General features: G+C 53.3%; 4 protein-coding genes across 4 annotated transcripts; 1 reads left to right on the top strand and 3 right to left on the bottom strand.

The window, feature by feature from the left end:
* Positions 1–202: 202 nt before the first annotated feature.
* On the bottom strand, positions 203–2,314 carry CH63R_12831 (C2H2 transcription factor; the record flags this gene model as incomplete). Its single annotated transcript, XM_018307805.1, has 1 exon — positions 203–2,314. The coding sequence occupies one exon, from the start codon at positions 2,312–2,314 to the stop codon at positions 203–205; it is 2,112 nt and encodes a 703-aa protein (XP_018152222.1).
* A 10,346-nt stretch (positions 2,315–12,660) lies between these two features.
* Positions 12,661–13,255, bottom strand: CH63R_12830 (Histone H4; the record flags this gene model as incomplete). The annotated part of the gene is made up of 3 exons (XM_018307804.1): positions 12,661–12,824; positions 12,881–13,018; positions 13,084–13,255. The coding sequence occupies 3 exons, from the start codon at positions 13,253–13,255 to the stop codon at positions 12,661–12,663; spliced, it is 474 nt and encodes a 157-aa protein (XP_018152221.1).
* A 1,441-nt stretch (positions 13,256–14,696) lies between these two features.
* CH63R_12829 (histone H3) lies at positions 14,697–15,607 on the top strand (the record flags this gene model as incomplete). Its single annotated transcript, XM_018307803.1, has 3 exons — positions 14,697–15,093; positions 15,157–15,350; positions 15,410–15,607. 3 exons carry the CDS (start codon positions 14,697–14,699, stop codon positions 15,605–15,607), a joined length of 789 nt encoding a protein of 262 aa, XP_018152220.1.
* Positions 15,608–16,710: 1,103 nt separating this feature from the next.
* CH63R_12828 (Pre-mRNA processing factor 3) lies at positions 16,711–18,174 on the bottom strand (the record flags this gene model as incomplete). The annotated part of the gene is made up of 1 exon (XM_018307802.1): positions 16,711–18,174. The coding sequence occupies one exon, from the start codon at positions 18,172–18,174 to the stop codon at positions 16,711–16,713; it is 1,464 nt and encodes a 487-aa protein (XP_018152219.1).
* Positions 18,175–18,418: the final 244 nt, after the last annotated feature.

Genomic DNA, 18,418 nt, shown 5'->3' with positions numbered 1-18,418 from the left:
TGTCTTCATGCGGGGGTTTGCACCCTCCATATCGACAGTTGAACTTTGGCTGTTTCTGGTCGACGTCATGTACTCTGGTTTACCCGGTCGGTCCCTGCTACATCGCATGACGATGTGGTTGGATGTTATTGTATGGCCTGAAAACCACAACAAGCGTAATGTGATGCATTGGTCAAACTCGATTCGTGGATATGGTAGATGTCTAGGCGTTGTGACCACGACGACGATGTTTGCCCGGGAATTCGACATCGGGATGGCAGACGCGGTAGTGTCGTGTAAGTGCGTCGGCGCGACTGAATGTCTTCTCTTCAGTGCAAAGATTGCATCGAACCTTCTGCTTCCGCGCGTTGTGAATGGTGTCCTCGTGCCTGGTCAAATCGTAAGGGCGTGAAAATATCGTGTGACACGGCTTGCCGGTGCTTGGGTTGATGCGGTCACAGCGGTGCGGACCTGCTTGGCTGTTCAGCAGGCTGTCGGGCGAGGCAACCACGGTGTCGGGCCTCCGGGGGCCCCCGATTCCTTGAGTCTGGCGGTGACCCTCACGTTTGTGCTTCTGCAGAAGAGCAGGCGTTTCGAAGCGCATCGTGCAACCATGATATGTGCACGTATACGTCCCTCCATCAGCGGTGGTACCAGCTGGCTTGGATATAGGACCACCGTTCGACATTGGTGTCCCCTCGGAACCGCCATCACTAGACTCGGTAGAGCTGAGCCGAGGCATATGATCCTGGGATTGGCGGGGGTGAGCGATAAAAGGGTATTGCTGAGGGATCTGGACGCCAGCCTGGAGTTGTGCGGGCATAAAAGGAAAAGATGCTCCGGTCTGCATGCCAGATTTGATGAAGTTCGCTTGCTGATCCTGAGAGACAACGGCCTTTGCGATATCCTCAAAATCCGCCGGCTCCTGTGAGGGGAACAATGGGAAGGAAGAATCGCCATCAGCGTCGTGGAACTCGAGCATGGCGTCCTTGGGGGATATGGTCTTGGGAGTATCGGGCTCAGACTTCATGGACATTTGTTGCCTCATAACCTGAGCATCCTGGTCCGCCTTGTTCTGCTCTCGCATTTGGTGTGCCGAATTGAACCTCAAACGGGAGGCATGCATGCCGGCACCGAAGTCGTGGTTGGCAACAGGTGCGAGTGGCGAGCCTTGGCGGAATGGAGACCGGTCTCGTGATACACTGGACGCAGGTGAATGCACCGCGCTCAAGTGTTGGTTGTTGGCTGCGCTAAGCCTTTGAGCAAAGACATCGTTGCTGGGAGACACAGCCATTTGACTTTGGGCCGGGGATGCCGATGTGATTGTGAAGTTTGGGCTGTAGAGCTCATCGTTATAGATATCCGTCATCGTACGATCCAACTTGGGGGCATTGCTGAACACTGTCTCATCAAAAATTGGTAAGCACATGCTCAGAAACTCATCAAAACTATTAGAAGCATCCTTACCAGCTTTGCGTCTCCGGTCATCTTCTTGCCCGATGTGTGACGGAGTGGCGGGTGAGTCACCGGCAATGGAACTCGCCACCGAGTTAGGGTGAGATCTGTTGCCTGCGACCGACAGTTCCGGAGCGGGAAGCAAACTCCGATCAGAACGCGGCCTTTGGACGTTTACAGCAGATGCATAACCACTCATGTCTGGTGAGATGTTGTTCAATCCGTTGTAATTCGGATACATGTTCTCGTGTGGCGCCGCCATGGCCTTGCTGGACAACTGATAGAAGGCACTGCTGTCGTGGGACTGCATGTCGTATACACCGTCTGCTGTCGAGTCTGTGACCGCGATCTGGGGGTTCGATATGTTAAGATTGTAGGGTGAGGCAGGGCCAGCAGAGCCCAGAGAAGACAGCGAGGACTCCCGCTGGTGAGATAGTCGGCCGACCGACTTGGGAGCGTACTGATTCCCCACCACCCAAGCGTCGGAATGCATATGGTCTTGCTGATGATTCTGATTCAAATTCAAAGACGAGTGGTCGAAAGCCGTGTCGTCAATGACCGCTCCTCGTGGCACGGCGATGTTGGATGGAGTGTAATCTGAAAGGCTGACCGGCTGGTTCGCCAACGAATAGTGAGAAGAAAGAAAGGATTGAGTCGAAAGTGGTGAAGATGAGATGCTCGACGAGTTAAGATCCTGTGCTACGTCGTCGAAAGATGTGTCGAGGTCGAAGTCGAAGTCGAGTGACTGAGGATAGAAGTGTTGTGGTTGTTGAGGTTGAGGCTGGAGCTGTTGCTGGTACTGTGAATGGTTGTTGTGGCTGTTGTGACAGAATTGGTGTTGCTGAAGAGGTTGCACAGTAGCGGGTTGGGTTAACAGCATGATGTGGGTTTAAGAAGGTTGAATGTTTTGATGATGTGTGATGCGATTTGAGATCCGGTGGCAAACCACGGAGGGACGGCGACTTATAAATATGGGAGCAAAAGGTGTGACCACAGGTGCACTACGTATTCACTTGCACAGGTACCCATGTAGAGTTTAACCTGAGTGAGGTAAAGAGAACGTACCGAAGTGGGCTATGAAGCTCATGGATGACCAGGGTACGGTACGTACTCCCATCGCACTTGTGCGCTTTGCGACGCGGAGGTGCCGGTTGGAGAACCCGAGGCTTGGGCTTTGGGCAGGTCGGGTGTGGGAGTGATGATCGCAGAGCAGGGGCACAGGGGGTCCGGGATCGGGACGGGGTTAGGCCATATGGATGATGTAGGAGGATGGGAATCGGAGGGTGGGGCAAAGAGAAGAGGGGGACGGAAGCACAGGGAGAAAAGGATGGAAGAAAAAATTTACAGGTGTGTGTGGACGCGTTGATGACCACTCCTCTCCTACGTTTGGTTCGGTCTGGCTTTGAACCCGAGGAACAGCCCATGAGAGACAACGGTCTAACCGGTTTCTGAGTTTTCTTGCTTCGTAAACCACCCAGGGATGGACGTGTAAAGAAGCGATGCTGCTTTAATAATGCATGCGCGCAGGTCGTCGGCAACTCGATGCGCAAAGAGCGGATCGAACGAAGAGTCATTCATTTCTGCCCCTTCCATTTTGCTACTCTAGTAGTTTGCTGGGAAATCAGTGAATAAAGGCTCTCGTGACCTCGACATGATGGTGTAAGCAGTGCGCCGCCGATGCCTACTGGGGTTGATTTGACTTGGAGCTTGGGTGGGGGTAGAGTGGCCGCAGCAGACGGGCAAACAACCGAGTGTCTGGCCAGGCCCGAGCAGCTGACGCGGGAACAAAATGGGTCACGCCGCTAACGAAGGAGCATACTGACCGCGCCCAGCGCTCTGACTAAGGGGCGGCCACTCGTCTCCTGTGTTATACTACCTACCCAGTGAGAGCAAAGGCGACAGGAGGTTCCTCGAAGGCTCTGGGGGTTTCTTGGCTAGTCCTACGTGGCCTGTCTTCGTAATCCAGAAGACCTCTCGCTGCCTCGGGTGGTCCTGATGAGTGACCAAGCTGAGAATAGGTCAAAGGTTCCTCTCGCTTTCCAGCTAGGAAGGGCACGGCGAAGATGTCCGCCCTGATAAGAGATATGTGCTCAGCACTGTACACGGCCGAGACAGGGAACAGCGGGGGATGAAGCATGGGTCTGGCAATGGGAACAGCGATTGACACGCTAGGCTGGTCAATGTGTGGACTGAAAGTCCATTTCGGCAGCGGAACGACATCGACGGCGCTGTTGCGTGTTTGGGTGGGGTGACGTAGTTAAGGTGGGTGGGAAGGGGAGCGTTCGACTTAGTCCAGCAGTGGAATGACCCTCCAGCGACCACCTAGGTATGCTTGCCTAGTACCTGTAGGTATGTTAGAAGAGAAGGCCCACCCAATGACACCCGACAGCTTCAGTATGAGTGCTCATCCTCACCTCATTTCTAGGTGCACCTTCCATGTTCACATACACACACATCCCGAGCAGCACCCCGACAGGATCCCTAGCTCACAGCGTTTTAGGGTAAGGGCCAAGGTGCCTTCCGTCACCTTATCTCACTGGCGCCTGATCGTCAACGACCATACCCCGTCGGAGATGGCCCGGAATGGGTTTCTGACCTCAGAAGCCCCAGCAACATGTCACTGCTACTGCCAATCCCAGCCTTGACAGGTTTCCCCGATGTCTGTTGAATTCATGGATCCTTGGTACGGAGGGAGTAGTCCGAAAATCAGCACCTTGCCCGACTGTGCCCTGCTGCATCTCAGTCGGAGAGAGGCCTCTCTGACCTATGCCATATGAAGTTGAGTCGGTGGTCCATGAAAGCCCAGTACCGTCTCAGTCCCGGGGGTCTGCACGAGCAGAGCTGCATCCCCCCCACCCGTATTCCGCCCTAGTTGACCTTGTCTGGCTGGACCCGTCACCCTGTCTACCGCCATGCGGCGTCACGGCGTCTGGTCAAGAAAAGCCGATGGGAGATAGGCGGGGAAGGAAGTGAGAAAGAAGGCCAGGTCCAACTCAAGGGGAAAGAAGACGATCGCTGTCATACTTGCTGCGCTATTCGCTTCCTCGCTCGTGCTCGTACTTTAGCGCGGCTTTTTGCTGCTGATGGTGCTCCGCGAGGGCTGCATGTTCGAAGGGTCCTGTCGGGCCAAGTCAAAATGGTGGCAGGGGCCAGGGGGTTAGTGCAGAGAGGGGGGCTGCCATGGTCATTTTCGTTGGAGGTGGTGACAGCAGCCAGGAAGCCGTCGGCCGGAACTCGGAAGCCGTATTCGTAGCGCTTTGCACAGGAGAGACCCGACTTGGCGGGGGATACAATGCCGTGGGGCTGTGCTCAGCCACATTGCTGAGAGGAGAGTTGAGTTCTCGATCAAGCCGAAGCAAGCCTTCTTCTGGGTGCAAAATCCTCAAAGCCCCCACTCCCATCCCCTCTTGATTGGCTGTAAGATAATTCCAGCTCGCTCAGCCACAACCTTGCATACTCCCATTGGCAAACCTGACAACAACCCGACCTCGGCCTAGTTTGTGGCTTGCCGCTCTGCAGGTACGCCAACGCAGCAGAGAAAGGCCGTTTCTCGTGCCTGGATGCCCGGTCGGTTGCCCCCACTTCCCATATCCCTGCCTGCCTATCTGGATACTGCACCGGCGATTCACCGAAGACCTCAGACCTCTCTGGTCTGCTGACCAACCGGGCAGCGTTTCATGAAAATGGTATTCAGTGACGAGGTATGGTCATGACCCCTCTGTCGTCCTGCGTTTACATGCCGGCTCCCTCCCAGAGTGAGAGAACCCCAGAACCCCGGCACCCCCGAACCAGGGTGCGTAGCAGATGCTTTTGGCTTTGCACCTCGCTGTTCTATCATTTTCGTTTCTCCTGATTCGGCATCGTTCCCTCAAGCTGAGAGCCTGACATTTCATCATAGCCTGTAGACTATGCGACGCAATGCAAGAATTTCACCTAGAAAGCTTATATTCGACCATGGACCCTGCCGCACGCTGTTCGTACGATACGGCGCCGGCTGCATACATCGCATCTGACTTTCGGCATCAGCATGACAGTCCATCCAGGGGTGGGGGTGTTATGTGCCTTTAGCTCGCGAATAATGTATCTTGGCGCACCTCATCTTCCAGTCAGAGATCGTCAAATGATCAGTCAATAGTTAGTGGCCAAGGTAGTGCAGTCGTGCGGTATTGTGGTGTATGTTAAGGTGTGCTGCTGCTTGTAATGAGCGTGGCTAGTGGCCGAGGGCTAGATGCCGGTGTGTCTCCGCTCCAGCGTGCCTAGTGAGGCCCTGGGAGGTTTGTTTTCAACCCGTGAAAAGTTCCTTTCCAGGTACTATGGCTCAACCACCTGATGTGGATGACTGTGCAAAGACAAGGTTGGGCAGCCCTCGGACGAAGAACCAGCCACACATGCACGTCGGCTGACACGTCTTCATTGTGGCTGTTGCTCTCCCTCCCCAAAGCCAGTCCCCGGCCGTCGGACCCCGACCGAAAGAGCGGGTTCCCTCGGATAACTCTTGCCAGGGTGAGGCATCACCCGCAGATCACTCAAACCCGTACAGAATTGCTTCAACTGAAGATAAGAAAAAAAAGGAAAAAAGAGTCAAGCTCCAATCCGGGCTGTTGATTTGGCTGACCCGAGCTGACGCTTTGCCCCGCCTGTCCGGGGGGGTCCCATGAATGGCATGACGACGACGACGTGGACGTGGATTGATGGGTACCGAGCATACACGGAGAGTGAGTCGACATGATTCTCCATCGCCTGTCAGCTGGGGCTGTTGCTCTGGCCAGGCACCTCATTACTCACCTCCAGCCGGTTTCTTTTAGTGTGTCACATGATTCCTAAATACGGTGCACCGATTGCCATTGTTCAGCGCAGTGCCGCCCACGCATCTGCATCACGCGAGCCTATGAGCACCTGGAGCGGTCGAGACCGCCGCTCCGGCGGCCTTGGGTGGGTCACCGTGTCCGTCGGCCGATCCAGCCCATCTGCAACTCGAACCCAATGTTCGTCCATGAACGATGCGTCGCATCGAAATTTGTGCGAGTTGCCAGCGAAAGAGCGAATAGACCGACTTCGATTGGATCTAATATGATTTCCACTAGTCCTCTTATGCACACAGAGTCACAGCTGCGCCTGTTTGCCACGCACAGGAAGAACAAGCCCGGCCAACAAGCAACATCGGACAGCAATCCTAGAGTGGCCTACGCGGTTCATTAGGTGTACCTACTCATAGTAGTGCCATACATTTGTAATTGAGACATCGCGAGGGGTGGGTCGGATCCCTGTCAGCATTTCAGATGCGCGCGCCTTGCCCTGGCATCCCGAGCGCATTCTGTGATCTGTAATCTGGCTCACTCATCCCATCCACGAGCTGATCGGGGCTTGTGACTACGCCGAACTAATTCCGCGGACATCCCCTAAATTCCGCTATAGCCCGCGATGTATCTGACCTTGCCCGAATTCTGTCGCTGTATTAAGCATTGGAAACGGCGATCGGCTGGAAAGGGAGTGGATGGGTGAAACGCCGATGCCGCACTGGCCGAGAAAAACGATGCGCAGGGCCCGGAACAACAAGTTTAAAATGACCGAACACAAGCGGAAAGTCAGCGACAAGTTGACAGACGCTGACAGGGGCTTGTGCATATGCAGTGAGATGCTTGGAATGGCGGAAGGGATGAGATCGTAAAAAACTTTTTAAGGCCCCCCAGTGTTGGGGTCGGAGAAACTTCTCGGTGTTTCCTGTCCTGCAGCCAAGAGAATGGTCTGGTCTGGTCTTCGGCTTCTCCAGCCCTCGCATGTCACTGTGTAATGCCTACAGCAACAACATCAACAACAATATTGTCACTGTAGGGTGTAAAGAACAACAGCGTGTAGGGGGGAACCAGCCTGTTTTTTTCCTTTAGGAAACGGGAGCCGCCAGCTGGCGTATTCCTTGATACAGCACTTGGGAGCCTTGTCAAAACGAGCTGGGGTATGTCTGGGTCGCGATTCGGCGAGCGAAAGAAAGAAAGAAAACCCGAGTTTCTTGCGGGAGGAAGAAATTTCCTAGAGTGCGGCTGAGCTGATGAGTCGGTGATCCTATTGGGCGGGAGGCCCTTCCCCGACCAGCCGTTGTTGTACTCAGGTAGTAGGCTCCCTCAAGAAACCCGACGCCATTCAACCGCCATGGAATGAGGGCGGAAGGACGGGTAGCGAGCCACACCGAGCATGCGTGCCAGTGGCTCGTAAACAAACTCGAGTGTGGGGCCGTCCAAGACACCAATGCCGAGGCACGTAACATCGGTGGCTCCGGCACCCAAGGGCCAACGGTCGCTCCAGAACTGGTTCGGATACTTGCAATTTGTGTCTATTCTATGTCTTTTTTGGTCAACACGTATTCTGCATCCGTCCGTACATTGCTTACGAGAACCAACGTGATTACTAACTGTTGTCAGCCGATCATCGACGCACTTCTTGTCAATGTCCCACGGATGAAAGAAAAGGCCCATTTCTACAAGTCACATCCTTCTCTGAATATGGCAGCATCGCGTGTCCGCTTTGATGTTTTCCCAGTCTCATCAACCGGCGACAACCAATTCTAAAGGCGGGTGGTGAATTCCACGTTGACGACCCGACTGAAAATGGTAATGGATGCCTGCAACATCCACGATGCATGACTATGAATTGGTGTAGTAACCAACGCTGACGAATTAAACGCATGTCAAAAGCGTCAATGAATAGAATATGGCGGACAGGGAGGCGTCGGGTACACACCCCTCAAGACATGGGTGCCTGGACGCGCTTTTGAAATCCAGATGCTCTCAAACAGGGCAGATGGCTAACGTACGAGCGGACTTGGTGGGACTTGCAGACTGCCGTTGGAATGTCCTCATCACCTTGCACAAACGACAGGGGAACCAGCAAGATCTCCGTGGCCGATGCAGATCCTTAACCCAGATCAAGCCTAGATAGTCGGGTTCCGCCTCCGTGGAGATCTAAAGATAGCGGGTTCGGCAGCACTGCGCAGGTATGGGCCCTCTGTCGTACCACCTACCAACATGCCTACCCCCCCATTCCGCCGGAAGGGTACTCACTACCTCCCGTTGAATGCTACAGTGCTATGGCTGCTATGTATCATCTACCACTTCCCTCCTTCAACTGACTCACGGCCATAGCCGACGTTTCCCCGTGTGTGCACATCGACTTTTCTCCATCCTGTTTTCTCCGTATTGTCAACATTTCCATCTTTGAGTCGCGGCCGGCTCCATCCGAGGTTGAGCCTTGTGCCCACGAATCATTTACCCTTACGATCCGAGTGTGCCAGCCCAGCCAACAAACCACCAGGCAGCTGATCCATTCTGCCGGATAGCGTTTAACACTCTTTCAGGTCAAGGCTCTTCACTAGGCTGCTCCTTGCTCTGTAGTTGAGCTGGGGAAACGCGGCTTCTGCTTAGCTCCCGGATCCAAACCCGCCCGCAACCGGACACTTGCGTCCGCTACTCCACGACATCAAGCCACATGCAACGTTTTCGTCCAGCAGTTGTCTGTGAGTGGGTGGGTGTCGATAGGGTGACCACTGTTCGAGTCCAGAAGCGAGTCCGCAGTCAGTACCTTAGCTGCTGCGCTGCTAGCTCAACGTCTTATTCTTGTACCTATCAAGTCAGGCCGTTGTTCGTGGTGTCAAATACTGTTTTTCAGTGTTGGACTTATACCGTGTTCACGACTGTTTTTCCTGTGCTCTGTACCTGGATGACCTCAAGAGGGTCCTCGTTAGCCACGTGCCTCGGTAGTTCGTGGTGCGTAGGACAGAACGCCACCATCATCGTCGTCATCGTCGTCAGCCACGAGTATTAGCACAGTATGGCTGACCCTGAGCGATGCGTCCTGTTGCCTAACTGACTGTATGTTGGTCGTGGCTCAGCCACGACCTCGTAATGAACTTTTCTACCAGGGTTTGAAGTTCCTTGGCCGTTCGGGGATAAGCCCCATGCTTCCCGCTTTCTGCTTCTCAGAGGCCTTGCCTGCTCGTTCTCTCTAGCATATACTTGTTGAGTAGCGGCTCTGTCGGCTGATAAAAGAGCATGTGATTAATCATGGAACGGGGAACCCTCGGGTTTTTGGAAGTTTCCCGGCAGTGAGGCCAGGCCCAGAGATTACCCGAGTGAGGTGAGCCATAATCAACCCACATGGACCAGTGGTGGGAACGTCAATCATTTGGGCGGTCATGCTCTGCACCATTGCTTTCTAGGCAGTGATCTGATAAATGGCAACCGGACTTCGCTTTTCCTGGGGAATCGAGCCAGTCTTTTGACTAGTCGAGCACTATGTTCCGACTGCCTGCCATCCTACGTGATTCGACTATGCGTGATTCTTTCTGCGAAAAAAAGCCTGGCTGAAGAATTCGCACCTGTCCTCTTTGGCACATACTGACTGGGGGCTACTGTCATCCGCGGTAGCTTCTTCTCGGTAAGCTGTCTCTCTGTAGTGTCTGGTTTTCCGCAGTGGCAACCTTGCTGCCCTTCCTGCACACGGCCTCTTCCCGCTTCTCGTACGCTGAGGTCCGGGAAGATCTGTTCTTCGGTCTCGCATGAGCCGATAGCGCGGACCAACATACAGCTTTACAAAGCCTAGTCTCGGTACAGCCTCTCGCCCAAAATCTTGCTTATCTATCTCGAAGTTGTATTCTGTGCCGGGGCGAGAACTGCTAGCTCGTGGGTACTGATTCAATGCGCACATTGGGAGGATCGGTCGGAACTTGACTTTTTTCGGTTGCCCGCCTCTCGGAATGCCTGCACAATGCCATGGAACTGACCGCCCCAATAGTTGTTGTTGGCCAGGAAACTTCGTAGAGCATCCAAACTCTTAGTTTGTCCTGTGGTCGGGAGCTCGGCTCATGTGGTTATGCAGCTTCCTCGTCCCCGTCGTGCCGTCTCCCTTGGACCTCCTTTGGCATACCTTTTGGCACAACTTGCGGCACTACGCAGGGGACGATCTCCGTTCTGGCGGGACACTTCCGATTGAATTGTCATGTACTCCCCAACGCTGCGGACATGGCCGGGCAGATTTTTCTGGAGGGCAATGATAAGTATGCACTTCACATTACTTGTCTACCCTGTATATTCATCGTCGTCAAGATTTCTTTCCCACAGATATCGACGATTTGATATTTGAGTCTAGTGAATGAGTACTAGATGCGTAGTGGGTAGTGGATAGCAAGTGTTTGTTGTTTACCGTTGGCGAGGGTAGCGTTGTTCTTACATTTGCAATGTCAATAAACATTCTGGCACATTGGGCAGCCGGACAACCAGTACTTCTCTCTTCAGAAATTACCCATGTTTGATGATACTTTCAATCATCCGCGTCGTACCCCTAGTAATAACTCTGGTGTAGCCAGAAACGAAATGCTTAGCTAGGCTGGCTTGTTTCGATGCAACGGTCCCAGCATCTTTTGGCCATGCGGAACATAAATTGGACGCGAGGGACTGGGTTTAATCCTTGGTATCTCTCGGTTCTCTGCTTGACTGGCACTCCACTACTATCCTAAACGTTGGTTATGCGGACTTATCACATCGTGGCTACGGACACAGAGTCCCAGACGGTGCGAGACGTCGATTCTTCAGTGTCAACCAGTAAACTCGTCAGCGGTACGACGGAACAATGTTACTAGAGGCCTCGGAGCTGCCGTTTTTACCTTGGGAACTATAACACGAATACGTTGCAGTCTAGTCAATTCCAAACTACATATTGAGGTATAGCTTGCAAGTATCTTAGTCGACCTGCATCCATAGCTGCCCGTGTATCCATGTTAGAACACGTAAGTATACCGACGCCATTGACAAGAGTTCCCCTTTCCACGCCAGTGAGTGGTGACAGTGGACTCTGATTTCATCAGCCGCACACAGCTCCACGATAGGCTCAACGAACCCGAATCTTTCTCGCTGTCGCCAGTTCTTGAATTATCCTTAGATGTTAGTCCTGACCAGTCAGCCATCATCGTGGCAGGTTCGTGAATGTCTTTGAGCACAACAGAGTACCAGCTCAACACGGGTTGATTCTGTGAAGACTTCCAGAAGCTCACCAGACAACAACCGTGGTTTATGATTCTGCACAGTCCTAGCTTATGCCGGTGTTGAACTAGACCTCGGTCGTAAATGATTGTCATCGAGTTACGGAAAGATTTGCCCCGCGTTCGACCATGGAACCTCGCTTGCTTGCCTGTTTCTTCATCCCGCAGACAGTTTAGCACATCTAAAGAACACTATTAAAGTTACGGTTGACAATGTCATTTAGTTCAAGTCCACTTGTTCAAGCACCAACTCGTGAAGCATCAAAACCAATGAGTAGCCCGAAGTAAGAAAAACAACGACGCTGTTTTCCAATGTTCAATTACCAAGGTTCACAGAGAACCATACTGAACCATGCAACGTGCTTGCTAGATTCGCCGCATAATACTTTTCAGATATATATGTATGTAGACATGCATTTATTCACGCCAAACAACAACACCAGAGTGCAAGTATATGCTTGATCACATACGACGATACAACTACCTCAAGGCAAAACCAAGAATGGAGGCGAGCACCCTCAAAAGACATTCTCGTTGCCGACGCCAACAACTGCTAGACACTCAACCTGAGGCGGCTTATAATACTGACATTGCGGAACCCCCTTTATAACATAAGTGATGGCTTTGTCATATCGCTTTGTTGTATCATCGTCTCACGCGCCACGCGTCACGCCACATCAGGATCACCAAGTTTGCAGTACAACAGGTAGGCTCAGTCGAAACCAAGATTGAGGCACGTATACATAATTCACTGTCCACAAGCTGCTTCCATGCCCAAGCAGGGTAAATCGACAGGCCTTATCAATTCCAAAAGTATGTTCACGAACGATGGTCAGGCAGACAAGGGCAGAGTGTTGTGACAGGAAGGCAGGCGACGCGACTTAGTCGCATTTCAGACGCGTACTGGGTCACGAAAGATGGTACGCGTCACACAACTCAATGAAGTGGACGCAGCCAGAAGACATATTGATCAAAACGTGCCTCGGCGAGGGATTGATTATTGTTCAAGCCAATCAAGCCATCCATGTAGAACCCCGTTGTTTCCCGTATGGTACAGTAGAACACCAAAAACCAGCCAAACCCATAGTCATTCGTGACAGAACACTCCACTCCCAAAGTCCATTTGTGCCTCCGCGTTGTGGGGTAAAACGCGTCGTGGCTCAAGAAAGATTCGTAACAGACATGCAAGAAAACAATGCTCAACCACCGAAACCGTACAGGGTGCGGCCTTGACGCTTCAGCGCGTAGACAACATCCAGGGAGGTGACAGTCTTGCGCTTGGCGTGCTCGGTGTAGGTGACAGCGTCGCGGATGACACCCTCGAGGAATGACTTGAGGACACCACGGGTCTCTTCGTAAATCACTGGCAGAGGCTCACATTAGGTTCAGTCGACCATGTGACAGGAAGGGGCAACTTACTGGCAGAGATACGCTTGACACCACCACGACGGGCGAGACGACGGATAGCGGGCTTGGTGATACCCTGAATGTTGTCACGCAAAATCTTGCGGTGGCGCTTGGCACCGCCCTTGCCGAGACCCTTGCCGCCCTTGCCGCCTAGAGCCAGAGTCAGTATATGCACAATGGAAGAGAAGGGGTCCGAATGTGGAGTCGGCACTTACGTCCAGTCATTGTGAGAGTGTGATGGGGTTGAGAAAGGTTAAAATAGGTTGAGGGGTTTCTGATGAGGCTCTTGGGGAAAAGTCGCGTGGGATGAAGCGGTTTGAGTGAGATGACGTGGGGCTTGATAACATTGGGAAGAACGAGGAGAGACGCGCAGAGGGGGGAACGCATTTATATCACCAGAGCGTGGGCCAGGTGAGCTTCGGGATCAGCCAGCCAAAAAGCGGGTACGTGCCTCGAGTTGGTCGCGACCCCCAGGCAAAAAAACAAAAAAACAACACAGGGCATCATTTTCGGGGACGCACAGACCGGCGATAGCAGGGGGCATGGTACGCAGCCAACCAGAATCCGGCTCTTTTGTCGGTCTTGACTTTTGGGTCTTGATCCCCTTCCCCCTTTGGGGCTCTCCAGTGTTGCCTCGTCGCCTTACCACTTAGGTTTGTCTGAAATGCGCGTCGTGACTGAACGCTACATGTCACACCCAGTTGTTCCTCATCTAGCGGAAAGTGGATTGGTACGAGGGCTTAGATGGCCAAGATCTAAGGAGACTCCGGCAGCTGGGTCGGAACCTACATAGATGGGTATACATCATACATACTCCGTCAGCGGGCGCTGCTGCAGGTAAACCAAACCCACAGAGTTAATACCATGGCAACCTCGCGCTATTCACAAGTTACAATGTCGGTATACCTTGCAGCATTGGCGGTTGGCAGTTGACTCGAGGACGAGGAGGGCTTGACATTCACTCTGATCTGCTGCTTTCCTGGCAGTTCAGGATTGCGGCAGCATCACGGATAGGCAGGTCAGGCCAGTAAGGGAGACTTCCGAGTCTCCCACCTCGTCGGTGCGTGCAAGTAAGCACAGTACTTTGCAAAACACGTACACATTCGCGTCGGTCGCGCTTTAAGTGTTGCTCATGTGAACAAGGACCATAATGGCAATGTAGATTTGCATGGGCCGGGCCCATCGTGTTCGTCATGGCCCATGCCATTACTAGTCGATGTCACTCACTGCCCAGTCAGATCGAGACTCAGACATTCAGCCTAGGTGCCAAAGTCGCGTATGGCGTAGGGATGTGAGATGTTCCCGTCGATGCTGCGTCGCGTTTGACGCAGCCAGTCGTTGCCAAATTCCCCTGACATGGTACAGATACTTCGCCAAAGAGCGATTTAACTTCCGAGCAAGGCCCTTTGATAGGTGGCAACGGCCTAGAATGGAAACCCCACACCAAAAACCCAACAGAGAACCAGGTGAACAAAAGCGATGAAGCATAAACATCTTGCATGTTTTGACCAATATTTTATCATCATCATCATCATCAATACACAAAGGAACAAGTAGCGAAAGCGCAAGATGACTGCTGGCTTTGGTAACGACGATGGCCTACCAACCTACTGCAGACACGCAGACTCAGTCGCGTGCGAATACACGTAGGGCAGATGGGGTGCTTGACACATACACGGTTCCCACAGACAGGAAGGAAGGCCCAGAGGGGTGACTCGAATGCACGCTCAATGTGGGACGCTAGATAAACAGAACGTGGAACCGCTAATCAAGGGTACGTATTGTACTTGCCGGGTCTTGGGAGCAAAAAGATGGGGTGGCGTCACAGATGTTGCAAGATTTCCAACCAATCAAAAATCAGCCATCTGTACATCTGAACAACAAAGCGCAAAATACCGCCTGCGGCACACATCTTTTTTCAAAGCAATCGCGCTTGCCAAAACGGCATCCCCCCCCCAATTGCACCCACTCACCCACTCACCCACGCGGACAAGGCAGGCACGCACAGACCACCTTCCTTTCGACGCACAATCACTCCCCTCTGCAGCCAGCGCAGTTTCCTACCTATTTATTTCCCTCCGCCCTCCACCCACTCCTCAACCTTCTCTTCTACATCCACTCACAACACATCCACATCCAGCAACCAACCAACTTCATCAACAACTTCCAACAAACACATCAACTCCATCACCACACAACAGTCGCAATGGCCCGCACCAAGCAGAGTAAGCATTACCACCCTGGCAGCGCATCATCCACCGTCGCATTTTACTGACTTCGTCCCAAAGCCGCCCGTAAGTCCACTGGTGGCAAGGCTCCCCGCAAGCAGCTCGCTTCCAAGGCTGCCCGCAAGAGCGCCCCCTCCACCGGAGGTGTCAAGAAGCCTCACCGCTACAAGCCTGGTACCGTCGCTCTTCGTGAGATCCGTCGCTACCAGAAGTCGACCGAGCTCCTGATCCGCAAGCTCCCCTTCCAGCGTTTGGTAAGCTCACACCCCCCGCATGCATCACCACATCGTGCACTTGCTAATACGCTCCACAGGTTCGTGAGATCGCCCAGGACTTCAAGTCGGACCTCCGCTTCCAGTCTTCCGCCATTGGCGCTCTCCAGGAGTCTGTCGAGTCTTACCTCGTCTCCCTCTTCGAGGACACCAACCTCTGCGCCATCCACGCCAAGCGTGTCACCATCCAGTCCAAGGACATCCAGCTTGCCCGCCGCCTCCGCGGTGAGCGCAACTAAGCGCACTGTCTTTCGATTTTCTCTTTTCATGGGTGGTTTACGACTCGCGTTTGGGAATGCTTGACGAACGGACCGTCTTGGTTTTGGGGGTAATCTGGCGTTAACAATGCGTTGAAGAACAACGCAAGGGCTGTACATTACAAGGCAGTAAAGGATGACTGCATTCAATGGCAAACACATTACGAACTACTTGAGCTCTCCAAACCCCGGCCATGCAATGTGAATCTGATGTTGTCTTACGCGGGAGGCGCCCGCATCCGCGCGATCCTGCAACCATAGCAAGTATTGTCGCGTCGCGTATGAGGATATTGGCCCGAGTTGCTCCGCCTAAACGGCGATGTGTTGCACACGCTTCGCTTAGTTCTTTGTTGTTGATAATGCACGCGACGCGACTTGCATTACTGACCGGCGACGATGAAAGCGGGTCTGACGAGGGTCCATCAAGTCTTTGGCACTTTGACCGAGGTGTTAAATGTGGTCTATATAATGAATATGGACAGAACGGTGAAGAACACGTCGCAACTTGGTTTCGGCTGTGTTGCCTGGGCCGTTTTCTTCCACGCAATAATAGCCTGATAACATCCAATTGCAGGCGAAATGCTATGCTCATACGTGCCCATATAACCATGTCGTCGGCATCGCGACTTCATCACATATCTGCCAGTCCTGCTGCGTTAGTCAGGCCTCTGCATATTTGTGAGGGACAGACTCAAGTGCCGTTCGCCTATTCGGCCGGGCTCATTTTGCGCGGACGACTCAAAGATCAGACATATCTGATTGAAATGGGCTCGCTCCTCTATTGGTCGGCCGCTGCCGGCTGACTTAGGCCGGAACCACTCGGTCGCCGTCACATCCGCGTTGGGTTTCAAGCCAGAGCAGCATACGCCCGACCAAGCTGTTTGGTTTGTAAAAACACGAAAAAACAACGCGCTCTTCACGGGAATTACATGCATCATAGAAACGGTGTTGAATGCGTCGTATCATGGGTACATTAAGGCAAGAGAGATGGGCCGAAAAAGCGAAAGACTCGTGCCGGCTTCTCTTAGGTAGATTTTCCGGTTTTGACAAGTTTCCACCCATCGATGAAAGGGAGGAAGGGTATTTTACATAGTCTTCGCGAGCGCCCAAAAATTCTCCATCTTGGCCCGAGTCAACGCGTCCTTGGCCTCTGCATCGGATTCGCACACCTTGTTTCCCCACTTGCGAAAGGCCCTCGTCTTCTCCTCGCCCTCAAACACTAGCTTGCACTCGTTGTGCGACATGTCCTTGAGGTCTCCCTTCTCATTCTCTGCCACCAACCATTCGCGCATCTGCTTCTGTGTGTTGCCCTCTCGAGACGGCGTGTTCTCCGTCCAGTCGATACGGTCCAACATGAGCCTTTTATACTTGCGTATGCTGTGCTCGCCCCCTTCTACAATAACAAGGTTCATCTTGGGGTGCATGATGCAGATCCCCGTGAGCGCGTGCTGCTCGGCGTTCTTTTGAATCTTGAATCGGTGTTGGCCGTTCGCGAGACTGTTGATCTTCAAGACCAAAACATGGATACCCTTGGCGGCATCCTTTTCTTGGTTTGTGGCGAGCTTGTCGTGCTTCTCTTCCTTGGTGAGCTTGCGCTCCTCATTAGTCTGCAGGTGGTTCTGCTGGCGTTCCGCAATCTGCCGGTTGACGAGGTTTTCCACAGCCGTCGGATCCTTCACTGCCGAATCTGCGTACACACGCATCATATTGCTCTTCTTGACCTTGGGAGGTGGTGCTGGCACCAGTCCAAGCCTGATCTTTGCCTGCTGTTCCTTGAGCTCCGCCATTCTCCTCTGTCTCCTGAGCTTTTTCTGCTCCTTTGATGTCAGATACATCGGCTTCACTGCTGGTGCGTTCTTCTCTTGTGGTGGCTCCAGCGCGACGGGGTGCTGGATGTATTCGGTGACAATGGTGTCTTCCTTGTTGATCTTAAGGCGGGCCTCGTCCCCGATGTTGTCGTACGTGCCATCTACCAGCCCTTCGTCAAACCATTCGATATCTGGAGGCGGTTCGATAACGAGATTCTTCTCCATGTCCAGCTCATCCTCGATCCCAGCCTTCCTGGTCTGTGCCGCAATCCGCTTTTTCATTTCCTCCAAGGCAGCCTGTCGCCGCAGCGCGGCAGCCTGCTGGATGAATTTGCCCTTGGGGTGAAAGTGTAGCGGCCGGGCTTGTCGCTGTTTTCCGCCTGCGGGCTGTGCTGCTAGTTGCTCGTTGAAGTACGGGTTCGATTGCGGTCCGTCGCGGCCGCGCCCTGACTTGTCTGGCATCCTGTAGCTAGACGCAGTAGCAGAACCTGATTCAAACTGCGACCGGCTACCCGATGGCTTCGCATCGCCTGTTCTGCCTGGAGGCTTTGCTTGGCCGAGGCCCTCGAGGACTGGGTGCAACCCGACATTAAGACCTCCCTTTGCCTTGGTACCTCCTATCGCCGCTGCGACTCTTGCTTTGAGAGCAGCCATTTTATCAGCGGCCGATTCGGGCTTGGTAACACGGGAGTTCGGGTCATGACGGGGCCCAAGGCCCGTCGAGTCTGGCCGGCGGTCCATCTTGGTGGTGCTGAGATGGTCGAAGGTTTCCTAGCGAGCGTTGCAAGAAAGTCTCCTGATGAATGCAGAGCGAAACGAAATATGCAAGGTGTGTCGACGTCGGTGTAATCTCCACTGCGGGTTTGCTGCAGCAGATGAGAGACCTCACAATCGTGGTAAATGTCGTGGTTCGAAAGAGGTCTGGCCGCGTAGAGGTGTTATCGCCTTGGTTGGTATGCAAGGCAAAAGTGCTTCAAGGTCAGGT

Source organism: Colletotrichum higginsianum, chromosome 9 (assembly GCF_001672515.1).
Source record: "Colletotrichum higginsianum IMI 349063 chromosome 9, whole genome shotgun sequence".
NCBI lineage: Eukaryota > Fungi > Ascomycota > Sordariomycetes > Glomerellales > Glomerellaceae > Colletotrichum > Colletotrichum higginsianum.
Note: the sequence above shows the minus strand (reverse complement) of the source record. Positions and strands in the feature narration are given on the sequence as shown.